At 42.5% G+C, this 27,839-nt stretch overlaps 1 protein-coding gene across 4 annotated transcripts in view; it reads left to right on the top strand.

Moving 5' to 3' along the window:
• Positions 1 to 27,839, top strand: part of EML1 (EMAP like 1) — a 185,314-nt gene that overhangs the window by 94,418 nt on the left and 63,057 nt on the right. For all 4 annotated transcript variants that reach the window (XM_055304152.1, XM_055304153.1, XM_055304155.1 and 1 more), the window contains exon 2: positions 13,056 to 13,238. In XM_055304152.1, coding sequence (XP_055160127.1) covers positions 13,056 to 13,238 — 183 coding nt within the window. The remainder of the gene's footprint in view (positions 1 to 13,055; positions 13,239 to 27,839) is intronic.

Genomic DNA, 27,839 nt, shown 5'->3' with positions numbered 1-27,839 from the left:
TAGAGGGGCGTGTGTGTGTGTGTTCTCATTGTGACGTACGTGCATATGAGTGCATGTGTGTGCGTAGAGCGGCATGTGTGTGTGTAGTATTAATCATTTCAGAGATTTCAAGGAATCTCAGGGCTCCATGGAAAGCCTTTGTTGGCTTGATAACTCCGGTTAGGCAAAATCAAATTAGAGTATATCTCAAGATAATTAACCCATTTTCTAAATGCTCACCTAGAGAATTTCGAGGCTGTTCTTTCTGTGATTGTTCTTATTCATCCTCTCTGCTTCATTCATTATTCATTGGTTGAAACCCAGCAGCTCACCTGAAATCCTGCTCTTCCCCCTTCACCTGTGCGTTGATGCAGGTGTGTCAGGTCCTCACGTTATGTCTCTAGCTGGGCTTTTTGCCAAGTTTGGGCCTGGGGCGGAGTGAGGACCGGTTAATTGCTCTCTCATCTGTGTTCCTAGATCTCTGTGATGGTTATCTGTGGGCCAGTCTCCTCTGCTAGACTGAGCAGGCTCCGGTTGGGGAGGTCACCGTGTTCATTGGGTTGCCCGGCACTAGGTCTGGCCCAGAACGACACTCAGGAACATTTATTGAACAGGATGCAAAGTCTGTTAGCTTTAAGCTCCGTGTCACTGAAATTCCAACCTTGTTGCATGGTACTTCTTAGGGTGGCCTTGTGTGTATCCTTCTGGTCTCCAGCACCACTCTTTTACAACCTACAGCTCATGAGAGACCTTTATGCCATTACTTTCCAGATTGCAGGAGCCCTGCTGAAGTTGCTTTGATCAATAGGCAGCGGCTGCATTTTTATATCAAGGACTGCTGTAGAGTTCTTTCAGTCAAGTATATGAATGTTAGCCTCAGCATCCATCGAGACAGGTCTACTGAGCAACCATTGAGACAGGTCTACTGACAGAGAGGGTCAGTTCTTGTAATTTCCTAGGAAGTGATGAATTTCAGAGTCAGAGCTTAGGTGGCAGGTCCAGCCCAGAGATGAGCAAGACTTGCAGTGCCTGACGGACCCAGGTGATCACAGGAGAACTGGGAGTCTGAGAACAGAAATAAAGCTGGTGCCCATCAGCCAGGAGTGGAGAACAGAGCTGCCAATCTGACAGCAGAGCTGGAATCCAGACCTGAAAATGATAGAGGGTATGTGGCTTCGTATACTGACCGTGTCTACATTGCTTTTGTGATTGGATGCTCTGGAATGGTTCAGATTGTGACGATCAGTATAACGTAAAATGGAGAGCCAGCTTTTATAGGAGATGTCTGCCTGCAAATTATTGAGCAAAAGATTGTTATTCCTTACCGCTTACATGATCTAAAGTGCTAAAACCTGGTAGTGAGGTGTTTTTAAAATAGTATTTGTCTAATATTTTAGGAAAGGCAAAACAGTACAAAAATTCTCTATATATTTTACTTAGTACCACGCAAGTCCCACTGGAATTAATGCTTGTCATTTGGAGGGACAGCATAATATGGGGCAAAGAGGAGATGTTTCCCAGCTAGCCTTGGCATGCTGCTTTTTTTATCTTCAGAAGATTTAGAAACCTAACTTCTCCAACCTTATCTATGGTATGGGGATGACATCTAAGTGGGAGAGTGTTGCAGGGACTGGAGATGAACCACATAAGGTAGAGCATCTGACAGTAGCGGGTGGAGAAGGAAGGGCAGGTGTTATTGCTTTGGTGCTATCCTTACTGTTTTAAATGATTAAAGAAAAGAGAGAACATCTCAAGATAAAGGGGACAGATTCTAAATTAACCTTGAAAAGTATAATAGTCCTTTGACCTCCAAGAGCGTTACTCAAACACCAACAACATTTCAGAGTCAAGAGTCTGTTTCTTTCTCTACATAATGAGATGATCCTATCAACAGGGGACAAAGTGCACTTCCTTCGCCTCTTAAATAGAATAAAACAGACAAATTACTTGATCTTTCTGTGCCACTTTTGACTGTAAGATGGTAATTAAACCCAAAAGTCACATCCACCCAAATGGCTTCATGAAGATCTAGGGTAAAGGCAGAGCCACTGGGTCATCTTTCTGCCTCTGGGGCTAGGAGTGACATAGGGCCTACCTGGACCTGTGACCTCTCCTGTAACTCAGAAGCTGGCATTAGACTAGTTCTCATGAGAGTCAAGCCAGAGACAGGGCTGTGGATGTAACGCTCGGTCCGTCCGCTGGCCGCTAATCGTGTGCTGTCATGGGAGGGCACATACGGGACTCTCCTTCACCTGAAGGTTCAATGTCCTATTTCCTCAGCTTGACCGGAGGTGCTCCAGAGGCGGAAATGGCCCCTTTCACTCTAGAGCAGGTCTCTCTCGTGGACCAAGCTCTGCCTAGTACTTGCAAAAATTGCACATATCTATTGTTAATGGTGACTTCACCAATGGTCAGTGTTTGCTTTTTGCTCTTACAAACACTAGGATTAACAACAATGAGCTATAGTAATGCTAAACCACTATTGTGTTGAGCATCTATTTGCCATCATCCTCTTCATACACATCAACGTTTATCCTCGTGAGAACTTCCAAAGACAGGCGGTGTTACAGCCGGAGTGCTCAGGTCCTTTGCCAGGACTACACAGCTAATAAGTGACGCACCTGGGAATTGAGCCCTGCCCCAGTTTGAACCCCAAAGCAATGCTCTTTCTCAAGTCTTGGGGTCCAGGCATTCCAAAACAGGGTTCACTGATTGTCAGCCTCCCCTGAGGACTAGTTTTCTGAACCGTGTTTGGCCCTTGACAGAATGGTGACACGAGGCTGGGATCCGTAGCCCCGAGGAGATGTGCCGCTGGCTGAGGATGCGGGGTGTCTTTTAGAGCAGTTAGCCAGCTAAGACGTCTGCGGTACAGGCCTCACACCAGCGTGGGTTTGGTTCTGCCTCAGATTAAATCTTGTCTGTCCCTTTGCCCATTCTGACAGTTGGTGCAGCCTGAGCATGGACGGTTTTCTGATACTGAGATAAAGGGACTCTTGGGGATCCTTGGGTGGCTCAGCGGTTTGGAGCCTGCCTTTGGCCCAGGGCGCGATCCTGGAGTCCCGGGATCGAGTCCCACGTCGGGCTCCTGGCATGGAGCCTGCTTCTCCCTCCTCCTGTGTCTCTGCCTCTCTCTTTCTCTCTGTGTCTATCATAAATAAAAATAAATAAATCTTTAAAAAAAAAAAAAAGGGACTCTCTACCTGTCATGTGTAAACAGATCCGCATGCCTTCCTAAGGAAACGAACAGGTGCCACTGTCCCGGCCACTAGTTCCAGTTCATACAGAAGTTTAAAAAACCCAAGAGGTGAAAACATAAAGAATATGGTCTTTTTCAAACATCCTCCTAACTCCACAAAGCGCAATGATGTTGGACAAGAATGCAAAAACTTTGAAAAAAAGATAAAGCAGTTCTGTTGTTAACACTGTCTTGATGACATCCGTGGGTAGATTTTGGAGCTACAAGAACGAACGTTACTTTAAAATTTATAACTTGGGCAGCCCGGGTGGCTCAGCGGTTTAGTGCCGCCTTCGGCCCAGGGCGTGATCCTGGGGTCCCAGGATCGAGTCCCACGTCGGGCTCCCTGCATGGAGCCTGCTTCTCCCTCTGCCTCTCTCTCTCTGTCTCTCATGAATAAATAAAATCCTTAAAAAAATAAAAATAAAAACAAGATAAAATTTATAACTCGCTAAGGTGTTACCCATGCTGGATTCCCATTCGAATAAAGTTTTCTTTGATGGAATTTGGATGCACTCTCCCATCTTGTGCGGTGGAGTCCTGCGAGGTGTACAGAAGCTGGAAATGGTCTTTGTCAATTAGACAACGGTTTGGGTCTTGTTTTTCATTATGCCAATCCGGTTTTTTGCCAGCTGAATTTGAATTTGTGAAGTCATTTGAACAACACTGGCCTTTACTGTACACAAGAAGGTTAAGAACTAGAGACCACTGTTGCCAAGACGCCTTCAGTTTGTTCTTGAGAGTAACTAACTACCCGAGGAGCAGAAGTAGAAGACTCCATTGCAGGGCAGGGCATTGGTTCTGGCAGGATTTCCAAAGCGTGGGGAATATGTCACAGGGACAACTTCAGCAAGACTTGCAAATAGAGGTTCTCTTAAGCAAACCAGGCTTTTCAGTCTTTGATTATTTGCATTTGAAGGGAGACATTGAGATTTTCTGCTTTGGGTTTTGGGGATTTTTCTTTATAAAATATTAAAATAGGATTTTTTAATATGAATTTGGCGGTATAATTAAAATAGAGTCTAATTTATGCACTTTTATGAAAGGCATCTATAGAACAAAGTGAGGCCATAGTGATGCTAGTTTGCATTGTAAATTTTTAGAACACGGAGCAGGCCTGCTTTGCCTTACTTGGTATGCTGTTATATGTATAATATCAGCTTGACCATGCAAGGTGGTGTGACACCAGCCAACTTACGCCTTTTCAGTGCTGGTCCCCACAGCCAGTGCGCTCCATCTCTCACAGCTGCTGTCTGCTCAGACAACCCCCAAATTCTAGAAATGCATGATTCTGTATGCCAGATTATTTTCTGACTTAGAAAACACATACTATTAGCCAAACACTAATTTCTAATTAATTTTCCAGTGCTATTTTGCATAACAACGGTCAGATAGCACATAGGAATTTTTTTTAAAAATAAATTTATTTTTTATTGGTGTTCAGTTTGTCAACGTACAGAATAACACCCAGTGCTCATCCTGTCAAGAGCGCATAGGAATTTTGAAGGAAATGTTAAACTCAACTTTGGTGATTTTTATCAGTAATAATAACTAACACTAACAACAACAGCAGCCTGGTAGCTTGCATTTATAAAGCATTTACTATATGCAAAAATATATCCTAAATGCTCTACGTATGTTAACTATTTGAATAGTGTAACTTGCTGAGATAGATAACTGTTCTTGTCCCTGTCTTACAGATGGGGAAACTGAGGCACATGGACATGAAATAATTTGCCCTAGGTCACAGCTCATAAGTAGCAGGGCTGAGATTTGAGCCCAGGTGACCTGACTGTCCAGGGTCCACACTCTTGGTGACTAGAGTATACCCCTCTTCCACAAGTACTCTCCAGCACTAACTTAGCTCTAGGATGGCTTCTCTCAATTGATAGATCTTTCTCTGACTTCTTCCTGAGGCCGGAGACCTTCCCAGTTAGGTCGGCCATGGACCAGCCCCTCCCCACCCATGCGACAGCTGCTACACAGGCTTGCCCTCCTTTCTCTTATTCACATGTTAAAAGATTTTATTTAGCTGTTTCCTTGCTTCTCAGGGGGAGGATACAAAGGTATCCCCTCCATGTGGTTTGACCTGGTGAAGTGGGGCTTTCCTTCTTTCCCATCCAGGTCAAAGGACAAATGGAGGAATCACACACAACTGCTGTCTATTCAGAAGAAGTTATATAGAAGGATGGTCTCTTTCCAGTGAGCAACAAGTGTTCAACTTGAAATATCTCTTTGCTGAGATCTCAAGGTGTAATAGCAACCAACCTTAACAAGCCAAGTAACAGCAAAGCCAATGGGCAGACCTTATCTCCCTTGGACTCTCAAAAAAGTTATTTTATTTTTTATGTTAAAGTCCAACAAATCTGCTTTTTGGAGACAATTCTATGTATTTTGATACAGTGTAGATCTGAGTAATCGCTACCACTGTCAGGATACAGAACATTTCCATCTTTCCCCAGAACTTCCTAGTGCTGTGCCCTCATCCCAACCCTTGGCCAGCCCTGATCTGTGCTTCTTCACTAGTTTTGTCTTTTGGAGACTGTCACCTAAGTGGAATGAGCCAGTGTGTAACCTTCGGAGCCTGGCTTCCTGCACTCAGGATAGAACCTGAAGATCCACCCAAACCACTATATCAATAGTTCTTTCCTTGTTATTATTCTGTGGATTACCACAGCTTATCCATTCATCAGTCAAAGGACATTTGAGTTGTTTCCAGTTTTTACCAAATATGAATAGAGCTGCTCTCAACTTTGGTGTACAAGCTTTCTATGAATGTAGGTGTCATTTCTCTAGGAAGCATTTGGGGATTGCTAGGTCATAAGCTATGTGTATAAGAAACAGCAAAACTGCCTTGCAGAGTGAGCGTACCATCCTCTGTGCCCACCAGCAATGTAAGAGAGTTTCACATGCCCTCTATTCTGGCTGCATCTTGTTTTGTTGGTATTTTTGTATTTTATCCATTCTAGTAGCTGTGTAGTGGTATCTCATTGTGGTTTGAATTTGCATTTCTCTAATGGCCAGGGACACTGAACATCACTTTCATGGACCTGTTTGCCATTTGGTAAAGTGTCTGTTCAACTCCTTTGTCTATTTTTTTTAATTCATGAGAGATACACAGAGAGAGAGGCAGAGATACAGGCATAAGGAGAAGCAGGCTCCCTACTGGGAGCCCAATGTGGGACTCAATCCCAGGACCCCAGGATCACGACCTGAGCTGAAGGCAGATGCTCAACCACTGAGCCACCCAGGTGCCCTCTTTTGCCTTTTTTTTTTTTTTTTTTTTTTTTTTAGATTTTATTTATTCATGAGAGACAGATTGAGAGAGGCAGAGATACAGGCTGAGGGAGAAGCAGGCTCCATGCAGGGAGCCCGACATGGGACTCGATCCCGGGACTCCAGAACCACACCCTGGGCCGAAGGCAGGCGCTAAACTGCTGAGCCACCCAGGGATCCCCGTCCCTTTTGCCTATTTTTAACTTGGGTTGTTTGTGTTCTCACTGTTGGGTTTTAAAAGTTGTTTATATGTCTCCATCCATAGGCAGAGACAGAAAGACATAATCACCAGTATTCCCAACCGAAACAGTATGAATCCTCTATTCGGAGCATAGAGGTTGAAGTTTGTAGTTCTTAGAAGGCGAGGAGTGTGTGAAAAGGTCATTTGCAAATTTGTACCTCAAGTTTGATTTCTTTAGAGAGATAGGTCTGTGATATATTTTATAAAAGAGTTATGCAGTTTTTTCTTCATAAGATCTTAACACTTTTACATGTACGTGAATGCTTGATGAGTTCTCTTGGTTGTTGGGTGTTCTCTCAGAAATGCCATAGACACACTCAAACGATATCTGTGTGTATGTTACCTAGAATGTTGAGAGAACCTGAATTTATGAGCATGGCAGATTTATATCCAGGAAGTGGAAATTACAAAATGGTAGATTTCAGTGTCGAAGGCTGTGATTATCTGAGTATTCCTTATGCTTCCCTGTTTCCATGTTTTTGTTTCAAGTGTTTCCATTGCCTGAATGCCATTTTTTTGCTTTCCACATAGATGATTTTATGCTCACTTATCACTTTATATATTCCTTAATTACATAACATATCAAATTGTCTTAAAATTTTGTGGACATGTGTCTTCTCTACTATACAGAGAGCTTTTGAAGGGTGATAACTGCATTAATCCAGTCATCTCCGTATCCCCAGCAGCTAATTTGATGCATGCTTCATAAGAGATACACATTTACCCAACTATTCATTCATTCACCAAATATTTATTGAGTTCCTGGTAGGTGTTACATAGTGGGACGGACGGTAGAGCAGTAGACTAGCAGAAAAAATGTCTGCTGTGATGAAGTTTATGTTTTATTGATGTTTTCAGAGAGCCAGCTTCTGGTTTCATTCATTCTCTTCATTGTTTGTGTATATTTTAGCCCATTGGTTTCATCTTTTTGTTATTTCCCTTCTTTCTACTTGATTTTGGTTTAATTTGCTCATCTTTTTCTAGTTAATTAATGTGAAAGCTGAGAATCATTGATTTGAGAATTCTTTCCCTTCCTAATAAAGAGATTTTAAAGCTATTAATTTTACTCAAAGACCTCCTTTGCTGCAACCCACACTTTAGATATATCTTCACTGTCATTCAGTTAAAAATATTTTCTAATTTCTTCTGTGATGTGGTCTTTAACTTAATGATTATTTAAGAGTGTTGTTTGGGGCTCCCAGGTAGCTTAGTCACTTGGGCATCTGACTCTTGGTTTCTACTCAGGTCATGATCTCAGGGTCATGCGATAGAGTCCTGTGTCAGGCTCTATACTCCTCACAGAGTCTGCTTGTCCCTCTCCCTCTCCTCCTCCCTCACTGACACTTGCTCTTTCTCAAATAAATGAATGAATAAAACCTTTAAAGAAAAAAGAAGCATGTTATTTAATTTATAAGTACTAGGAGTTTTCATAGTTCTCTTGTTATTTTTGATGTCTAATTTAATGCCACTGTTCTAAAACAGCATACTCTTTTAGACTTTAACTTTATTCAGGTCTGTTTTTTTGGTCCAGAACATGATGTATCCCGGTAAATGTACCATGTGCACTGCCATTGTTGAGTGTAGCTGTCTATACATATCCAGGAAGTCAAAGTGGCTTGTAATGCTGTTCAATATTTGTTTCTTTACTGATTTCTTAAATTAATTGTCCTATCATTAGCTGAGATAGGAATGATAAAATCTTCAGGAATAATTGTGGAATTGTCTACTTCCCATTTTAATTCTATTTTTGCTTCATATGTTTTAAATCTCTATTATTATGATTGTCTTGTCTTTCTGATGAATTGATCCTTTTTTTCATTATGAAATGGTCCTCTTTATCTGTGGTAGCACATTTTATTTGATATCTATGTTATCTTATTATTAATATTGGCATCTAGCCTTCTTATGCTTACTGTTTGCATGCTGTCTTTTTCTGCATTCATTTACTTTCAACCTATGTCTTTGTACTTAAAGTGTGTATTTTGTAGACAGCAAATAGTTGGGCCTTGCTTTTTTTCCCCCTGACATTCTTGGACTTTTAATTGATGTGTTGTTGTTTTTAAAGATTTATTTATTTATTTTAGAGAGAGAATGACTGTGGGGGTCGGGGGGAAGGGCAGAGGGAGAGGGAGAGAGAGAATCTCAAGCAGACTCCTTGCTGAGCATGGAGTCTGACACTGGGCTCAATCCCAGGACCCTGAGAGCACAACCTGAGCTGAAATCAAGAGTTAGACTCAACCAACTGAGCCACCCAGCCACCCCTTAATTGGTGTGTTTAATGCAATTATTGCTTTAATGTAACATTTAATGTAATTATTGCTGTGTTAGGTTTGAGTTTATCATTTAATTTTTTTTCTATTTGTTTTTTTTTTAATTTTTTTTTATTTATGATAGTCACACACACACAGAGAGAGAGAGAGAGAGAGAGAGAGAGAGAGAGGCAGAGGGAGAAGCAGGCTCCATGCACCGGGAGCCCGACGTGGGATTCGATCCCGGGTCTCCAGGATCGCGCCCTGGGCCAAAGGCAGGCGCCAAACCGCTGTGCCACCCAGGGATCCCCTATTTGTTTGCTTTCTGTTCCTCTCTCCTTCTTTTCCCTCCTTTGGATTATTTGAATATAGAATTTCAATTAATATTTCTGTTTTTTTTTTTTTAGCTATACTTATTTGCATTATTCTCTAGTAGCTTCTTAGGGATTACAATATACATCTTGAACTTTTCACAGGTCCTTTACAGTTAATAATGTATAATATTAAAATCTTACATAAAATATTAAAACTTCATAGATCCATATCTTCCCCATCTTTATGTTATGATAGTTGTATGTATTACCTGTACATGCCTTATGAATCCCATCAGACAGTGTTATAATTTTCATCTTCAACAGTTTTTTTTAAAGGCTTATAAGAATATTAACAAGAAAATGTAAAGAGAAAAAAAGTCTTGAACACATTCAGGTATTTATTACTTCCAGTGCTCTTCCTTCTTTCCTGAGTGTCTGAGTTTCCATCTTATATAATTTCCCTTTATCCTGACGAACTTCCTTTGGTACTTCTTGTAATGTAGAGCTTCTGGCAATGAATTATTTCAGTTTACATTTATCTTTTTTTCATTTTTATTTTTTTCTTTGCCTTCACTGCCAGAGAGTATATTTGCTGGATATAGAATTCTGGATTGAAATTGTTTTCATTCAGTACTTTACAGATGCTCCACTATCTTCCACTCTGCAGGGTCCTTCCCCAGGACCAGTTTGGCTCTTGCTGTTTTCAATATGTATGCTTAATCTGATTTTCAACAGTTTAATTGTGAAATACCTTGAGATGGGGTTCTTTGTGTTTATTTTGTTTGGTGTTTATTAAGCATTTATGTTGTTTTACATTTCTACCTTCATCACATTAAGGTATTTGGGGCCTTTATAGTTCAGATATTTTTTGCTGCCTTGTTCTTCTTTTTATATTCCAATGTAATATATGCTGGAGTGTTTGAGAGCCTCTAAGAAATCCCCAAGAGACTTGGTTAATTTTTTTTTCTCAGTTCTTTTCTCTGTGTTTTTCACCCTGGACACTTCCTTTGCTCAATGCTCAGCTTTCCTTGTCTTTTTTCCAACACGGCCATGCAGCTGTATCCAGTCAGTGAACCTGTAACTTCAGAAATTGTATTTTTCAGTTCTAGAACTTCCACTTGATTCTTTTTTTTATTGTTTCTCTCTCTCTGCCAATACTTCCCACTTCTCTGTTGAAATATTCATTCATTGGAAATATCTCATTTTCTTTGTTAGTTCCAATATTTTGTTCATTTTGGAGTTGGACTCAATGTATTTTCTTTTCTCTTGAGACTATGTTCCATTTCTTGATTCTTAGCATGTTAAGCAATTTTGGATTATATCCTGGACATTACAAATGTAAGTTGTGGGGATTTTGTATTCTATTACTTTCCTCTGAGAAGTATCCTTTCCTTCATCATAGTGGCTACTTTCCTTGGCTGGACTTAAACTGCAAACTACTTCTTGGGCCTCTAATCTGAGTTTCAATCTTCTGCTGTTAGCTGAGATACTTGAGCCTGTTCCATGAGTATGATTGCCAGGTCAGGCAGGGCTGAAATAGGCAGAATTTGGGACTCTCCCTCTGGTGTCATCCCTCCTGTGATTTCCCCACTTTCTAGTGTTCACAGTTTTTGGACTTCACTTCCTGGCTTTCTGAGGACAAAAATGGCAACAGGGTTTCCCGCATGCACCCTCACCCCCACTGTGTACCACTTAGGTCTGGCTAGAAGCCATGCAAAAGGGATTTACTTGTCTGTTTTTCCAAGTGAGTGTATATTCCCCACCAGAGTCTATATACCTGCGTCTCAGCTGCAGTACCTTCAAGTAGTTGTTTTCTGGTATAATTTCCAGGCTTAAAATTGCCTTCTATGGGCAGGACAGGGAGGGTGGTACAGTCCAAAAGGGGTCTGTCATACGTGGAAGCAGAAGCAACTCCATGATGCTCACATTTTAGCTGGGAGATCAGAGAGCATTGGAGCACAGTAATGCCTTGGAAGAAATAAATAAAGTTGAGGTGATCCTAGTACCAACCCTATGTAAGGTTGTAAGGAAGTTTCTCTGAAGAGCTCAGTTTGAGTTGACACTTAAACAACAGAAGAATTTGATCATGCAAAAAGTTTGTTGAGAAATATTTCAAGTAGGGGCACCTGGGTGGCTCAGTCAGTTGAGCATCTGACTGTTGAATTCAGCTCAGATCATGATATCAGAGTCGTGGGACTGAGCCCCTGCATTGGGGTCCATACTGGGTGTAGAACCTGCTTAAGATTCTCTCTCTCTCTCCCTCTTCCTATGCCCCTCACCTGCCTCTCTCAAAAAAGAAGAAAAAGAAAAGAGAGAAAGAAAAAGAAATGTTTTAAGTAAAGGCAACAGCAGATACCAAAGCTCTCAGGGCAGTTGAAAGAGGTCAGTATGGCTGAAGCACTGAGAGTGAAAGGAGGAATGATGTGAAATGAGTTTCAGAGGCAAGAAGACTGTGTGGGATCCTGGAGGGCTTGATAAGGAATTGGCGATTAACAACTCTATATGAGAGATTAGGATTGCCGTGGCTGTAAGGGAATAGTCACCAAACAGATTTGACCACTTGTGTTGCTTTGTCAGAGTAGCCAGACCTTAGCAGGCATGACTGTTAGACAGTGTAAGTCTTGGTCGTTTTTTTTTTTTTTAATGAAGTAACAAAATTTATTTATATGGTCTTATAGTCCTCATTATAGCTTTTATAACATTGCAATCTATCATATTTTGACTAACAAGGAAGATCGTCCATAATTATCTGAAGAGGCTATTAAAATATTTCCTCCGTTCCCTACTATATGTCAGCATGAAACCAAATTTTCTTCATATATTTCAACAAAAGTAACATATCACAGCAGATTGAATGCATAAACAATTCCAGTTATTTTCTAATATGTCATACATTAAAGAAAAATTTTGAATATTCAGTATTTTCTTTTTTTAAATTTTTTTGTTTTTTAAAAACAAAATGTGTTAACATGTAATGTTTTCGTTATTTTTGAATAAGTCATGATTAAATATTTATAAAATGCCTGTTTTAATTTTCAATACGGAAGATATTGATGGACATAATTTACACAAACAAAGGCTATTTGTGGTCCTCAGTAATTGTTGCTGATGTAAAGGAGTCCTGAGACCAAAGCATTTGATAACTGCTGTGTTAAAGCTATTTTACCTGAGAAAGATGATACATTAAGCCAGTAGTTTTAACTTTAACTCCACAGTGAAATCACGTAGAAAGCTTTTTATTTCTGAGTTTTTATTTAAATTCCAGGTAGTTAACTTATAGTGTGTAATACTGGTTTCAGGAGATAGTGTAGGCCTGTGATTATCTGACCATCCCATCAGCTAGCATCTGTGGCACAAAAGCTAGAAGGCCACACAGTGGATTTCTGCTATGTGGGAGAAGTTGAAGTGGGTGCATCCCACCCCACCCCAGCTTTGAGGTCTCTGACATCATGAGCAAGAAACTATGTTGCCCTGTATCTGGAATAGTATAATGGCAAATAAAACCACAGCTAAAAAGAAATGAAAAGCACAAACAGAATGAAAAGACGGTAGCAGAATGAGGCGGAGCAGTTCTAGGTAGTAAAAAGCTGCGTCATGGTTTCTGCATAAGAGCAGTCGCCTTCTGTTTATAAATCTTATTATGAAAAAAAAATTTAAAAAAATAAATCTTGTTATGCTTTAGCAATGTGCTCGCGCATGGGTGTCGGTCTGATTTCTCTGGGGAGCACGGAAGAGTCACTGGTTCCTTTCCTTTGGTTTAGATGACAGCGCTTCGGCTGCCAGTAGCATGGAGGTGACCGACCGCATTGCCTCCCTGGAGCAGCGCGTCCAGATGCAGGAAGATGACATCCAGCTGCTCAAGTCGGCGCTGGCGGACGTGGTTCGGCGGCTGAACATCACGGAGGAGCAGCAGGCTGTGCTGAACAGGAAAGGACCTACCAAAGGTGGGCACCTTAGATGTGCAGGAGCCGCGGGCCACCTGCTTGCGTTGCAGGTGTTTGCCCTGACAGAGGCCCCCCGCCCCCCGCCCCCTGCACCGACAGAGACCAGAGACTCCGAACATCAGGGAGCTGCTCCCAGCCCTGCCCGAATCGTCACACGAGGCAGGCCTGTGGGGCTTGACATTAGTGAATTGTCCAGCCCCGGGGGTTGCGTACACCTGTAGGTGATCGGTAAATGCTCGGAACCATCCAGGGTAGACTGTGGGGAACAATTGTTGTATCAAGTTTAGAATGGAGGTGGCTTGTGAGGGAGAACCTAGGACAAAAGAACCCCACAATCTTTGGATGCCTGGAGGCTGTCCCACCCGGAAACTTTTTGATAGCTCTCCTCTCTTGCACTGTACGCGGCTCACGCTACCGTTCAGTTCAGCCCGGCCAGGAGATAGTTATGCTGAGCCACAGCGAAGCTCTGAGCCAAGGGCCCCAGCGGGGAGAAGGCCCTTCTCCAGGAGTCCAGAACCCCCACGTTCATCACTAACTGCCCCCCTTATAACTAGTAAGCTCCTCCCTCCTGGGCACAGCCTCCTGTTTCTTTCTTTCTTTCTTTCTTTCTTTCTTTCTTTCTTTCTTTCTTTCTTTCTTTCTTTCTTTCTTTCTTTCTTTTTTTTAAGATTTTATTTATTCATGAGAGAGAGAGAGAGAGAGAGAGGCAGAGACACAAGCAGAGGGAGAAGCAGGCTCCATGCAGGGAGCCCGACGTGGGACTCGATCCCGGGACTCCAGGATCATGCCCTGGGCTGAAGGTGATGCTCAACCGCTGAGCCACCCAGGCTTCTTTTGACTCTCCTGCTCTGCCCAGGAGAACGTAACTTAACTACAGAATTCTGTACCTAGTGGGTTTCTGGCGAATTTAAATCATCATTTCATCTACCCCGTGGCGCCCTATGTGTGAAACGTAAAAAAAGCAGTATTTGTGTTTTAAATAACTTTGTAGTGACCTTCTTCTTAAAATTTGGAAGTACAACGCCTCATAAAAGCTTCTATCCTGCTAGGCATAGTCGACGTATACTTTCAACCCATATACATTGCTCATTTTTTTTGCCAGGATTTCTGTTCCTTGTGGCTAACTTTAGAAAATAGAATTCGTCTTGGCTGTTCAGTTCCTTTGGTTAAAACATTTGAGTTCACACTAGCATGTAAATGTCCCTTTAAAATTAGCTTTTTTTTTTTTTTTTGGTTGTTTGGAGTTAACAAATTATTTCACAGTTACCATGTTTTTCTTGGAGTCAGGAGAGGGTACTGTCTGATGTTGCATATGTTACTTTTTTTCTCAAGTACTTGGCTACATTTTCACATATCTGTGGAAAGAAATCTATTTCTTTGTCCTTCTGGGTAATTATCACCAGCTCCATGTGAGATATACGTGCAAGGCAATATCTGCAGATTCCTATCATTTTTATGAGTGTAATTGACACACAATGTTACACTGGTTTCAGGTGTGCAGCATAGTGATTTAACATCTCTATGTGCCCTGCTCACCCCAAGTGTAGCTGCCATCTGTTACCATGTAACACTACCTCTCGAATAATCTTATTTATTTATTTATTTACAAGATTTTAGTTATTTATTTGAGAGACAGAGCACAAGCAGGGGGAGAGGCAGAGGGAGAGGGAGAAGCTGACTCCCCGCCGAGCAGGGAGCCTGATGCGGGACTCGATCCCAAGACCCTGAGATCAGGACCCAAGCTGAAGTCAGATGCTTAACTGACTGAACCACCCAGGCGCCCCTTGAATAATCCTTTTGAATCATGTTTTCTTCTTCTCCTAAGTTACAGTGATTAGGAAATTTTAAATAGAAACCAGGTTATTTTAGGTATTCTTGATCTACTCAGCTCTCCAAAAATAAAACCGATGACTACTCTACCCTAAAGGGTACATTCTAAGCTGTTGCTTCATATAAAATGTCAGACTTCCAAAACTTATGTTTAAAAAAAAAATGAAGGAAAAAATAATACAAGAGGCCTGCCAAGGGGTTTTCTTTTCCTGGTTAAGAGTAGAGTTTGGTTTTCAGGAAACTTCCTCTAAGAGAATAATTTGTTTTCATAGTGAATTCGGTGTTTCTGTATAATATTCTTTTAATAAGTAAAAGTAAATCAGCATGATAGCCTGGGAGTTACCCCAAGATAAAGAATAGAGATTGTAAGAAAGCTGGTGAGCGGGCTGGCATCCCTGGATGGAATGGGCCATGGTTTTCCCCAAGCAGTTAATTACAGGACAGTGAAGGCAGAGGTGGGAAGGGGGAGGAGGGGCCGGAGGGGGCCTGTCAGAAGCCCTGGTCTCTGCTCCCCTTCTGGAGAGGGTCATTGGGTTCATATGCATCTCTAGCTGGAGAGCTGGCCCTTGGTCCGGTAGCCGTGGCTCAGTTGGGGGATCTTTCAGACAAGATGGATTGGAGGCAAGCCTCTTGGCTGTAAAAGATCACATTATTATTATTATTATTATTATATAATATATATCATTTCTAATAATTATAATAATTCTAATAATTATTATTAAAGATTTTATTTATTCATTTGAGAGAAAAAGCATGAGCAGGGGGAGTGGGAGAGAGAGAAGCAGACTCCCTACTGAGCAGGGAGCCCAATGTGGGACTCGATCCCAGGACCCCAAGATCATGACCTGAGCCGAAGGCAGACGCTTCACCGACTAAACCACTTAGGCGTCCCAAGACCACATTATTATCACTTTACATTATTTTGGCTGCCGTCCTCATACAGACTTGAAGTAGACGGGACACAGGGCATTCTGATTTTTAAACACTAAGTGTTGTCAGAGAAGCTTTGGGTTCAGTGTTTTGAGTTTTGGGCACATATGTTTTTGCTGCTTGCTCAGAGACAGGAATGGTTGTGCCATCATGAACAGGCCACACTGGTAGATGGTGAGCTTTCAAAGTGCTCAGGATGGTTCAGGTCAAGGTAAGGGCGTGGTGGATGCTGTGTCTATGCCGCAGTCAACCCTGCCTAGTAGACGGCAGGGTCTACCCAGTGGCCCCAGTGTTGCCTCTGAGGCCTTATATCAGGATTCTAATCCCTTTCCATGACAGTACTTCACTTACTTGAAGAAAGTTATCGTGACCTCTCAGCTTTGACTTACTTTTTATTATCCTCTGTATCACTTCAGTAGCATAACAGTGAGAACTGCAGTCTCGGGAAAGATAATTCACTAACAGATTGAGTTCATGGCTTCCTGAGACAGGGGGAAGATTGTGGCCAACCTATCACCTATCAAATGCTGGGCCTGTGGACATAGAGTTTATCTAGAGGCAGCTATGTCTCAGATCTCTTCCTTGGCAACATTCTCCTGTTCCCAGGATTTTTAACCAGTCTCCACCTGAGCTCCCCAAACTTTGTTACTTTTTTTTTTTTTAAAGATTTTATTTATTTATTTGACAGAGAGAATAGAAGCACAAGTAGGGAGAATGACAGAGGGAGAGGGAGAAGCAGATTCCCCACTGAGCAGGGAGCCCGATGCAGGACTCGATCCCGACCCCAGGATCATGACCTGAACTGAAGGCAGATGCATAACCAGTAGAGCCACCCAGGTGCCCTAAACTTTGTTATTCCTGTTCCCTTTTGCCTTTGTTTTTTTTTTTTTTTTTAAATATTGAAAGCTGGTTGCCCTGTCATGCATCTTAACTCCAGAGAACCTCAGCCTGCTAAGTTTGCTTTCTTTTTGTTAGATTGACTTTCAGATGAGGAGATTTGGCGTGCTGAGCTTGGGTTGCCAGATCGTGGAGAAAGGAGAATCAGATAGTTTGTGAAGGCACATATTTAAAAAATTCTTGGTAATATTAAAGTCTTTTCGGTGATGTGGTTGGAGCAGGCTAGCAGAATGCATTGAGAAGATCCCCTTATATATCGCTGTTGTGGGTGTAGATACAGGAGAGCGCTTCACAAAGAAGAGTTCGTGGCCACATCATGCAAATTGGAGGATAAATGGATAGAAAGGAATGGAGGGAATGCAAGCTATAGGGACATGGCCAGAAATCTGCAACACTTCATATGCTTGAATACGGTGTCATCTTTTAAAAATGTTTGTGTTATCAGTAACAGCAGGGAAAGTGCCTGTGCATCGCATTAAGAGTCAAAAGCAAGATATAAAACTGTATATACTGTGTGATTCAAGTAAACAGACAAAATCTGTGCAGAAAGACTAGAAGTATACCAAGAGTTATCATTGATTGGTGGTGGTGTTTTTTTTTTCCTGAGTGGTAAAATTGCGATTTTTTCTTTTTTTATATTTTTAGTTGGTTTCTAAATATTCCATGGTGTACTAAGCAGAAGAAACTTGGATTTTAAAAATGTGTGTCTCTTACCCTGATCTTCACTGCACTGAGAAAAACAGCAGGGCTCAGAGCAAATGTCCGGAGGCTGGAGTTGGCTTGCATGTGTTCTCAAGAAGACAAGGAATCATGGTTTGGAGTGCAATTCATAATAAGCCCATTGTATACATGCATGACTAATTTCCATTTCAGTGCTAGGAGAGTGCTATAAGATTTTAATGTAAAATGTAGATTAAAATATAGTCATTGTCCCATGTATCTGGGATTGTCTGCTTTGTTATGCATTAACAAGCGAATAATTCGTATTTATCCTTTTAAATTTTGCTTGTGTGTTCCGACTGTAATCTGGCAGCTTGCGTGTTGCAAACTTGATTACCCTTTTGCGGACTTTTTTTATGGGTTATAATCAGAACCCTATTAAATAACAGATCAGAGAATTACTAAAAATGACCAAAATCTTCTGGTAGAGATGCTCATATGCAAGTGGGTCCTGCCGTTCCCGGACATCAAAACCTTCTAGTCTCAGGACTTAGCCTCCGAGACTGCTGTTGTAAGCAGGCTAGAGATCGCCCTTCACTAGTCTCTGCTACATTGACATTTGCTCCTGATATTCAGAATGATTCTCGTAGCTACCATTTATTGGTTGGCTGGACGTCGCAATAAATCTTTGGGATATGTGAGCCCATTTCACCTCTCCACAGTTCTTTGAGGTAGCTGATATCATGCCCATTTTACAGATGAGAAAACAACCTCTAGGAGATTGGATCATTTACCCTAGGTTACATAAATCCGGGACTGGCCCCCAGGGCCTGGCTGGACATGCCTTCTTTCCACCATCCATGTTGCTTTGCTTAGCAGTATTATTTAAATTCAGATTACTCAAATCAAACCAAATACTTAGGAAATGAATAACCGAAGAACTTGAAATGAGGGCTCTCTTCTCAAGGTTTAACTTGATTTGCAAAATGTCGCAAATATTGTAGATCCCATTCGGCACATGATCATGTGAAATATTATGTATGGTCCCTTCACAAATTTTATTAGAGAGGGACAACTAACAAATTGAATTTGAAGGTCTCTGCAAGGAATGAAAATAACAAATAATTAGTTCTTTATCCTGCTTTAACTACAACGAGAGAACAGTTTGTGTCCCTCTCTCCGCTACACTGTGCTTTCTCCTTGTCTTGCTCCTTACAAACAGTTCTATTACAGAAAATAACTTTGGGGTTTTTTTTTTAGATGGAACACACTGTAGTTTCTCTCATTTTTCCCATAAATTGCCATCCCCGGTTTAGACAGGCATTATTTAGTGAATTATGGAGATGGTTTACTAGATATATTCAGTTTCCCAGATTGTAAGAAGGGTTATATTTAAACTTTATATTATGATGGAGCGCCTGGCTGGCTCAGTCAATTAAGCATCTGACTCTTGATTTCGGCTCAAGTCAGGATCTCAGGGTCGTGAGATCGAGCCCCACAGCAGGCTGTGCCCTCAGTGTGGAATCTGCTTGAGATTTTGTCTCCCTCTCCTTTTGCCCCTCTCCGCCCCCCTTGAAATAAATAAATAAAATCTTTAAAAAATATAAAAGAAACTTGATATTATGAAATGTTCAAATGTATATAAAAGTAGAAAGAAAAATACCTTTTATTTTTTACTTGGCTTCATGATCTATCAACATGTTGCCAGTTTTGTTTTATTTATTATCCCCCCATGATTTAGTTCCCTCACCCCATTGGGATTATTTTTATTTTATTTTATTTTTTTTATTTATGATAGTCACAGAGAGAGAGAGAGGGGGGCAGAGACACAGGCAGAGGTAGAAGCGGGCTCCATGCACCGGGAGCCCGACATGGGATTCGATCCCGGGTCTCCAGGATCGCGCCCTGGGCCAAAGGCAGGCGCCAAACCGCTGCGCCACCCAGGGATCCCCATTGGGATTATTTTAAGGTAAATCCAAAACATTGTATCATTTTATCTATAAATATGTCAGTATATATATATATTTATATATATATATATTTTTTTTTTTTTTAAGATTTTATTTACCTGTTCGTGAGAAACACAGAAAGAGAGAGAGAGGGGCAGAGACACAGGCAGAGAGCGAAGCAGGCTTCATGCAGGGAGCCCGACATGGGACTCGATCCCAGGTCTCCAGGATCATGCCCTGGGCCAAAGGCGGCACTAAACCGCTGGGCCACCAGGGCTCCCCGTCAGTATATATTTCTAAGATATAAGGACTCTCTCTTTAAAAAATCCATAATACCCTGATAAGGGTATTGATCATTAAAAATTAACTTCTTAATACTGTGTCAGCATTCAGATTTTTCCAGTTTTCTAATAAATAACTTCTTTATAGCAGCCTATTGAGATATAGTTCACAGAACATAAAATTCACCCTTTCAAACTGTACAAAACATTGGTTTTTAGTATGTTCACAAAGTTGTACAGCCATCCCCACTCTCTAATTTCAGAACATTGCCATCACCCCAAAAGATAGCCCATACCCATTATAGCATTTCATGTCCCCCTTGCCCCCCGCCCCCCAACCATCAATTTACTGACTCTGCGGATGTGACTGTTATGGACATTTTGTATAAAAGGAATCATGCAGTCTGGGGCCTTCTGCCACTGTCTTCTCTCACTTAGCATGTCTTCAAGGTACATCCGTGCCATAGCAGGTGTCGACACGTCATTCCTTCTGACGGCTGAATAATACTCTGTTGCACAGAGATGCAGCATCCTGTTCATCTGTTCATCAGTTGATGGACACTTGGGTTGTTAATAAATGGTTTTTCATAATCAGTTCATTAATGTCCTTTCTGCCCATATATTTCCGTTATATTGACTCTTCAGCCTTGTAGGATTCTTATATTACCAGACCCATGCCCAAGAATTCAAATAACCCATGATACCAGGGTTAGCCTCATCTGACCGCCAATGCTATATTAAAACTTGATTCATGTGTCGTCTGATCATTTTAAGACCTTTTTAAAATTATGTAAGAGGAGTTAGAATTTTAATCTGCTGTAAGTCCTCGGGCTTCCGGCACAGCAGATAAAAGTGATGTATCCGCACACTGTTCGGGACCTTGCTCTTCTCACTGCGGCGTAGAGAGATCTCCCTTACTCCTCTCCCAGTGCACCCCGGGGGAGGAGCCCCACAGTCTGCTCACCCAGTCCCTGTGGGTGGTCTTTGGCTTTACAGCTGATGCTGCAGTGCTTGAGCTTGTGCATGTGGCATTTTTGCATTGTTGCCAGTGTGTCTTAGACTCAGACAGATTCCTAGAAACAGGACTGCTCGTCGGAGGATGAGAGCATGTGTGACTTTGCCAGGTGTCAGCAACAGGATCTTCCACGCTACTTAAGTAATTACCCACTTTGTCTTACAGCTTAGCAGATGCAGTGTGCCTCCTCCAGTTTCAAATGTGGACATCTTGTACATTTTGAAATGGATAATTAGAGGGTCTTGATCTGAGGGTCCTGAGTTCAAGCCCCACGTTGGGCTCCACACTGGGTGTAGACCCTACTAAAATTAAATTAAATTAAATTAAATTAAATTAAATTAAATTAAATTAAAAAATACATGAAACCTATAAATAGATTCCTTCCAGTTGGGGCACTGGGGTGGCTCTGTCGGTTGAGCAGCCAACTCTTTTTCTTTTCTTTTTTTTTTTAAAAGATTTTATTTATTCATGAAGACATACAGAGAGAAAAAGAGAGAGAGAGAGGCAGAGACACAGGCAGAGGGAGAAGCAGGCTCCATGCAGGGAGCCTGACGTGGGACTCGATCCCCGGTTCCCAGGATCACACCCTGGACTGAAGGCAGCGCTAAACTGCTGAGCCACCCGGGCTGCCCCAAGTAGCCAACTCTTGATCTTAGCTCAGGTCATGATCTCAGGGTCATGATATCAAGCCCCTCAGCAGGCTCTGTGCTGGGCGTGGAGTCTGCTTGGGATTCTCTCTCTTTTTCTATAAAAAACCAAAATTAAATAAATGGATAATTAGGAATTCTAGAGTCACATGGCCAGATATGCTAAAATTAGACTTTGGATTTCCACACATAACCACATACATAGTCACGCTTTGCATAATTAAATTTATTCTGAAATCTAATGGGAAATTCTAAAATTCTACTTATCAAATATTGCACATTGAGTTGTTACTATGATGTGAGTGAAAAGGGCTGCTTGGTCTTTAGGTTGTAACTCATAATAATAAGCATTGGTAGGTTGGACTTGCTAGACTCAAATTTCTATATTTCAAAACTGTAGTTTTGAAAATATATCATCATGGATAGTACTTTTTTTTTCTTCAAAGATTTTATTTATTTATTTATTTGAGAGAGCACGAGTGGGAGGAAGGGCAGATGGAGAATCAGACTCCACTCTGAGCAGGGAGCCCTACATGGGCCTTGATCCCAGGACCCTGGATTCATGAGCTAAAGGCAGAGGCTTCACCAACTGAGCCACCCAAGAGCCCCACAGATAAGTACTTCTTGAAGTCTGGGTATTCCAATCCTACCACCTAGAAAGACTGAAAAAAAAAATTCATTTCAGGCTTCATTGTGAATGTTTTATTTTATTTTATTTTATTTTATTTTATTTATTCTATTCTATTCTATTTTTTATTTTATTTTTAAGATTTTATTTTATTTATTCATGAGAGACACAGAGAGAGGCAGAGACACAGGCAGAGGGAGAAGCAGGCTCCATGCAGGGAGCCTGACATGGGACTTGATCCCAGGACTCCAGGATCATGCCCTGGGCTGAAGGCAATGCTAAACCGCTGAGCCACCCGGGCTAAACCGCTGAGCCACCCGGGCTGCCCCATTGTGAATGTTTTAGACCTAAGATTGCAAATAACTTTTGTTAGAGCCTAAGATTTTTAGTTACTGTGCCTTGGAGTCATTTTGCAGGAAATTTAACTCTTGGCAGTTTCTTGAGGACCTTCTATTAAATAGTAAACCAAGGAACTACTGGCCTTAAATCCTCCCCGTGTGGCAAGACCAAGGGCCTGTCCCCTTCAGCCCTGGGGCTCAGCTCCCTGGTGCACGCTTGGGTCTCTCTATGAACTTACTCTGGGTGGCAAAGTCATAGAAACTCAGAACACTCTTCCCACACGAATTAAGATCAGATTTCAGGGTGGGAAGAGACATCCCTAGAGCACATCTGGACTAAAATTGAAGCCTGAGGTCACACTGCCTGTCGGGGACACACTGGTTCTAGCGCCCTGGCCCTTACGCCCAGACCTGAGGTCCTACCCCTACATCCCCTGCGTCCCTCACTTTGCCAAGCACGAGTAAGAGGACCCTCTGGGGTCTTCCTCGGCCCCTCCTGTGTCTGCTGGACGTGGCTGAGGGCACTTGCAGGTCCGATCCCCCTGCAGGTGCCTCTAACCATAACTGAAACACTACAGTAACTCTTCTCACACCACATTCCAGGGGCTCGATTGCACCCTGATGTCCAAAAACATCTGGTCATCTGGGTGTAGCGTGGATAATAGCTCCCGCCTCTCGCGGGCCTCTGCATCCCTGACACGCTGCGGACAGCTCCCCACTCCTCATTCCAGATCCTCCCAGCAGCCCTGCAGACTGGGTGCTCTTGTCCTTCCTTTACAAAGAAGCCAGGGCTCGGAAAGGTAGGGACTTCTCTGAGGCCCTGTAGTAAGCCGACCCGAGAGTGAGGCCGTCCTGTCTGCTTTGCTCATTCCTCTGCTTCTCAGTCTCCCTTGAGATCTGAGATTCCGACCGTCCTGGTAGCACTCCAGTGAGTGCGTTCTAAATACATACCATTTATCATTCACTCTCCTTTTATTTGAGAAATTCTTCTTTCGTGCTACGTGTCTCTGTGTTGCCCCTAGGAACAATTAAAATGTCATTTAAAAAAATCCCTTTTATGAACCAGAAGAATGTCTCATATCTTAGTGTCATGTGGAAGTAAAGGAGTCATTTGTCTTTGCACCTGATGAGCGGGAAATTGTGTTTGAACCTTTCCCTGTGCTATTTCTTGTCGGTTTTAAAGATCGCTTGTCTGAAAATGACTCATTATAGCTGCTCTTATGTCCTCCCGTGCTCACGATCCAGGCTGGTGCCTGTTCACGCTGGACCTTAGGAGGTATTTTTTTCTTCCAGAATTTTCCCTGTATGGTGGCCGCCTTTCTTCCTTGTGTGGCTAATCATGTCTAGACGTGGAAACATGGAAGTAACCTGCTGAGGTGTGTCGTGTGCAAAATAAGCACTTAGTAGGCACATTGCTGGCAGTAGTGGTGCTGCTGCTGACGTCAGTGGTGACAAAACCCCAAGGACATTATCCAGCTGGGTGCATAGCACTAACGAGGTCTCTGCGACTTCCTGTCACTCTGAGGGGGGTCACCATGCCCCGCCCCATCCTCTGTTTTCCTTTCCTGATTTCTCATCAGAATTTTAAGAATTCTGTGTGCTTTTGATGATGCTCTAGTACAGCTTAATAGACAAGACCTGTCACCCCTGTGGGGAGCCTGCCACATGCAGTTGGCCTTTTCATGAGCTTCCAGAGCCCTGGGCGCCCTTTATGGAGAAGGACAGAACTAGGTTATTATGAGACTGAATTTTGAAATTATGACTCAAGAAAACATAAAAAGTTCATAGTGACTCAGAAATGCTAACATAACGCCTTCTCTTGGTATCAGGACTTTTGTTTTTTTGTTTGTTTTTTAAGATTTTATTTATTCATGAGAGACACAGAGAGAGAGGCAGAGACACAGCCAGAGGGAGAAGCAGGCTCCATGCGGGGAGCCCAATGCAGGACCCCGGGATCATGCTAGTGGGCAGGTGCCCTGGAGGTGGGGAAGGACAGAGCACAGGAGGTGGCGGGAGGTGTGGTGCTCTGGCTGGGGGTAGTGCCTGTGCCCTTTGCCATCTTCTGTCACATTTGAAAAAAGAGGGAAGCCTGGCTCCCCTGCCTTAGGGACTAGAAAGTTTTGGGGTGTTAAAAACTTGGCATTCAGGGGCAGCCCAGGTGGCTCAGCGGTTTAGTGCCACCTTCGGCCCAGGGCGTGATCGCGGAGACCTGGGATTGAGTCCCATGTCGGGCTCCCTGCATGGAGCCTGCTTCTCCCTCTGCCTGTGTCTCTGCCTCTCTCTCTCTCTCTCTCTCTGTGTCTCTCATGAATAAATAAATAATTAAAATCTTTAAAAAACAAACAAAAAAACCCTTGGCATTCTGTGCAGTTTTGTCATTGTCTTTAAGAACCTAAATTGAGGCCGGTTTAATTCTGTGATGCACAAAATAAATTCTCCTAGCATTTCAAATAAATGCAGCTAGCATTTCAAATAATTTTTTTGATTTCAAAATCGTGTTAGGTTTACAGAGAAGTTGCGAGGATGGTACAGACAGTCCCCATCTACCCCGCTCCCAGTTTCCCCTGTGATTGACATTTTACATTAGTATGCCACAATGATGACATTTTTAAGAAATTTTTGTTTTTTATCTTCTTTTTAAAAGATTTATTTATTTGAGAGAGAGAGAGAGAACATGATGGGGCAGGGCAGACGGAGAGGGGGAGAGAATCTCAAGCAAACTCCACACTTAACATAGAGCCGGAATCAGGGCTCCCTCCCATGACCCTGAGGTCACGACCTGAGCTGAAATCAAGAGTCAGATGCTTAATCATCTGCACCACCCAGGAGTTCTGGTGATACTTTTTTTTTTTTTTTACTTGGAGGCTCACTTTATTTGGATTTCCTTTGTTTATCCCTGGCATCCTTTTTCTGTTGTCCCAGGATCTCATCCAGGATTACATTCGGTCATCCTGTTTCCCGAGGCTCCTCTAACCTGCCATTTTCTCAGATGTTCCTTGTTTCTGATGACCTTGACAGTATTGAGGAGCCCTGATCAGATAATCCATTGTCCTTCAACTTGGGTGTGCTGAGTAGGTCCTGGGTCCAGGGAGGAAGACTGTAGAGGTACAGTGCATTTCCCTCACATCCTATCCAGGGTACGAACTGTCGACATGACTCATCACCATGACGCTGGCCTGGATAGAGTTTGCCAGCCTTGTCCACATTGGCGTGACTTCCCCGGCCCACCTCCACACTGGACTGTGCAGAAGGCAGTCGCTGTGCTGCCCACACTCATGGAGTAGAGGACTGTGCTCTACCTCCTTTCTTTTTTAAACATTTTATTTATTTATTTATTTATTTATTTGATATATATAGAGAGAGAACACAAGAAGGGGGAGTGGCAGAGGGAAAGGGAGAAGCAGACTCCCCACTGAGCAGGGAGCCCAATCCGGGGCTCGATCCCAGGACCTGAGCAAAGGCAGATGCTTCATCAACTGAGCCACCCAGGTGCCTCTGTGCTCCACGTCCTTGAGGATGAAGTACCTACATAAATTATCTGGAATTTGCACAGGAGATGTATCTTTTCTTGCCCATTTAATCATTTACTCAGTAATTACATCAGCATAGACTCGTGGATATTTTATACTTTGGGCTCTAATCCAGTGCTACTTTATGTATTTTGTTGCTGAAATTGTCCAGCTCCGGCTACCCGGGGAGCTCTTTCAGTTGACTCCTGGGTTCCTTTGACTTGGCCCCATCAGTATAGGGTTTGGGGTTCTTTTGAGCACTTCCTTAATCTCTGGCAGTAAAGAGACTCTGAGCTCAAGTACGTGCCCTGCCCCTACCCCAGGTTAGGGCAGTTCCCTCAAGAAGTCCTTGTTCTTTTGTTGTTCTGGGATCGTGTTATTATAAACTAGGATTTGGGTGCTGGGTGTGTCATTGTTTACAGTACCCTCAGAAGGCAGAGCTAAGAAATGTGTTTATACTGGGGCTCCCGGGTGACTCAGTTAAGCGTCCGATTCTTGGTTTCAGCTCAGGTCATGATCTCATGGGTCATGATCTCATGACGTGGGATCGAGCCCTACGTCAGTCTCCCCACTCAGTGGAAAATCTGCTTGAGGATTCTTGCCCTCTGCCCCTCCCCCACTCATGCACACTCTCTCTCGTTCTAAAATAAATAAATAAATCTTAAAAAATAAGAAATGTGTTTATATTAACCCATGTTTACATACATAGCTATAATTTTCTATCTGTAGCTATAATAGGCTCAACATTGCTTGTACTGAGGTCTCCTACCCCCTGGCTCATTCAGCAACCTGCCCCTTCCTGACCCTTGCATGTCTGCAGCCTCCTTGTGCAACAGCGAGAAGCCTGGTCCCCACCATCCTCCATGCTGTTACTTAATTGTTCACTGTTAGGGTTCATGATAGTGGTTTCAGAGGTGTTGACCATGCCCTGTGGGAAACAACGTTACAGACCCAAGCACAGTGCTTAGATGCACACACCTTCCCGCCTGCCCCCTTCCGTGAGGTTATAGCACGTACTTGTAGTATAGTTTGATTCTTTTATCCCTCATGGGTTCCCCCATCCCCTGATTTTTGTTTTCATACATTAAAGTTCATTCTTTGTGCTCTAAGGGTCTTTAGGTTTTGACAGATGCACAGTGTCACATAGCCACCAGCCATACAGCATCATACAGAATCCTTTTACCACCCTGCTCTGGCGCCTTACCTATTCGGTCCCCTACCCCCACCTGGCCAACCTCTGGCAACCACCGATCTGGTTTTTGTCTCCGTAATTTTGCCTTTTATGGAATGTCATATAAATGGAATCTTACAGAATGTAGCCTTTCAGCCTGGCTGCTTTCGCTGAGCAGCATGGGTTTAAGACTCATCCTTGTCCTTGCGTGGATCGCTTCCCTGCTTTTTTTTTCCCCCCTGAATCATATTCCATTGTCTGGTTGTTTATCCACTCACCAATTAAAGGACATCTTGGTTGGTTCCAATTTTTTATAATTATGAATAAAACTGCTATAAATATTAAATGCAGGTTTTATGTAGACATAAGTTTTCAAATAGTGGATTAAATACCTAACGTCACACAATGACTGGATCATACTGTAAGACTATGTTTAGCAACCGTCAAACTGTCTTCCAAAGTGGCTGCACCATTTTGCATTCCCACCAGCAATGAATGGGAGTCCCTGTTGCTCTGCATCCTGGCCAGCAATTGCTATTTTGTTTGTTTTTTGGATTTTAGCCACCCTAATAGGTGTATAGAGATATCTCATTATTGTTTTAATTTGCATTTCCCTAATGACAAAAGATGTTGAGCATCTTTTCATATGCTTATTTGCCATCTGTAGATCTTCTTTGGTGAAGTGTCTGTTCAGATCTTTTGCCCATTTTTTTTAATTGGGCTGCTTGTGTTCTGACTGTGGAGTT

Source organism: Nyctereutes procyonoides, unplaced genomic scaffold, assembly GCF_905146905.1.
Source record: "Nyctereutes procyonoides isolate TBG_1078 unplaced genomic scaffold, NYPRO_anot_genome, whole genome shotgun sequence".
NCBI classification, from domain to species: domain Eukaryota; kingdom Metazoa; phylum Chordata; class Mammalia; order Carnivora; family Canidae; genus Nyctereutes; species Nyctereutes procyonoides.
The sequence above is the reverse complement of the archived record's forward strand: the minus strand, read 5'-3'. Positions and strand labels throughout refer to the sequence as shown.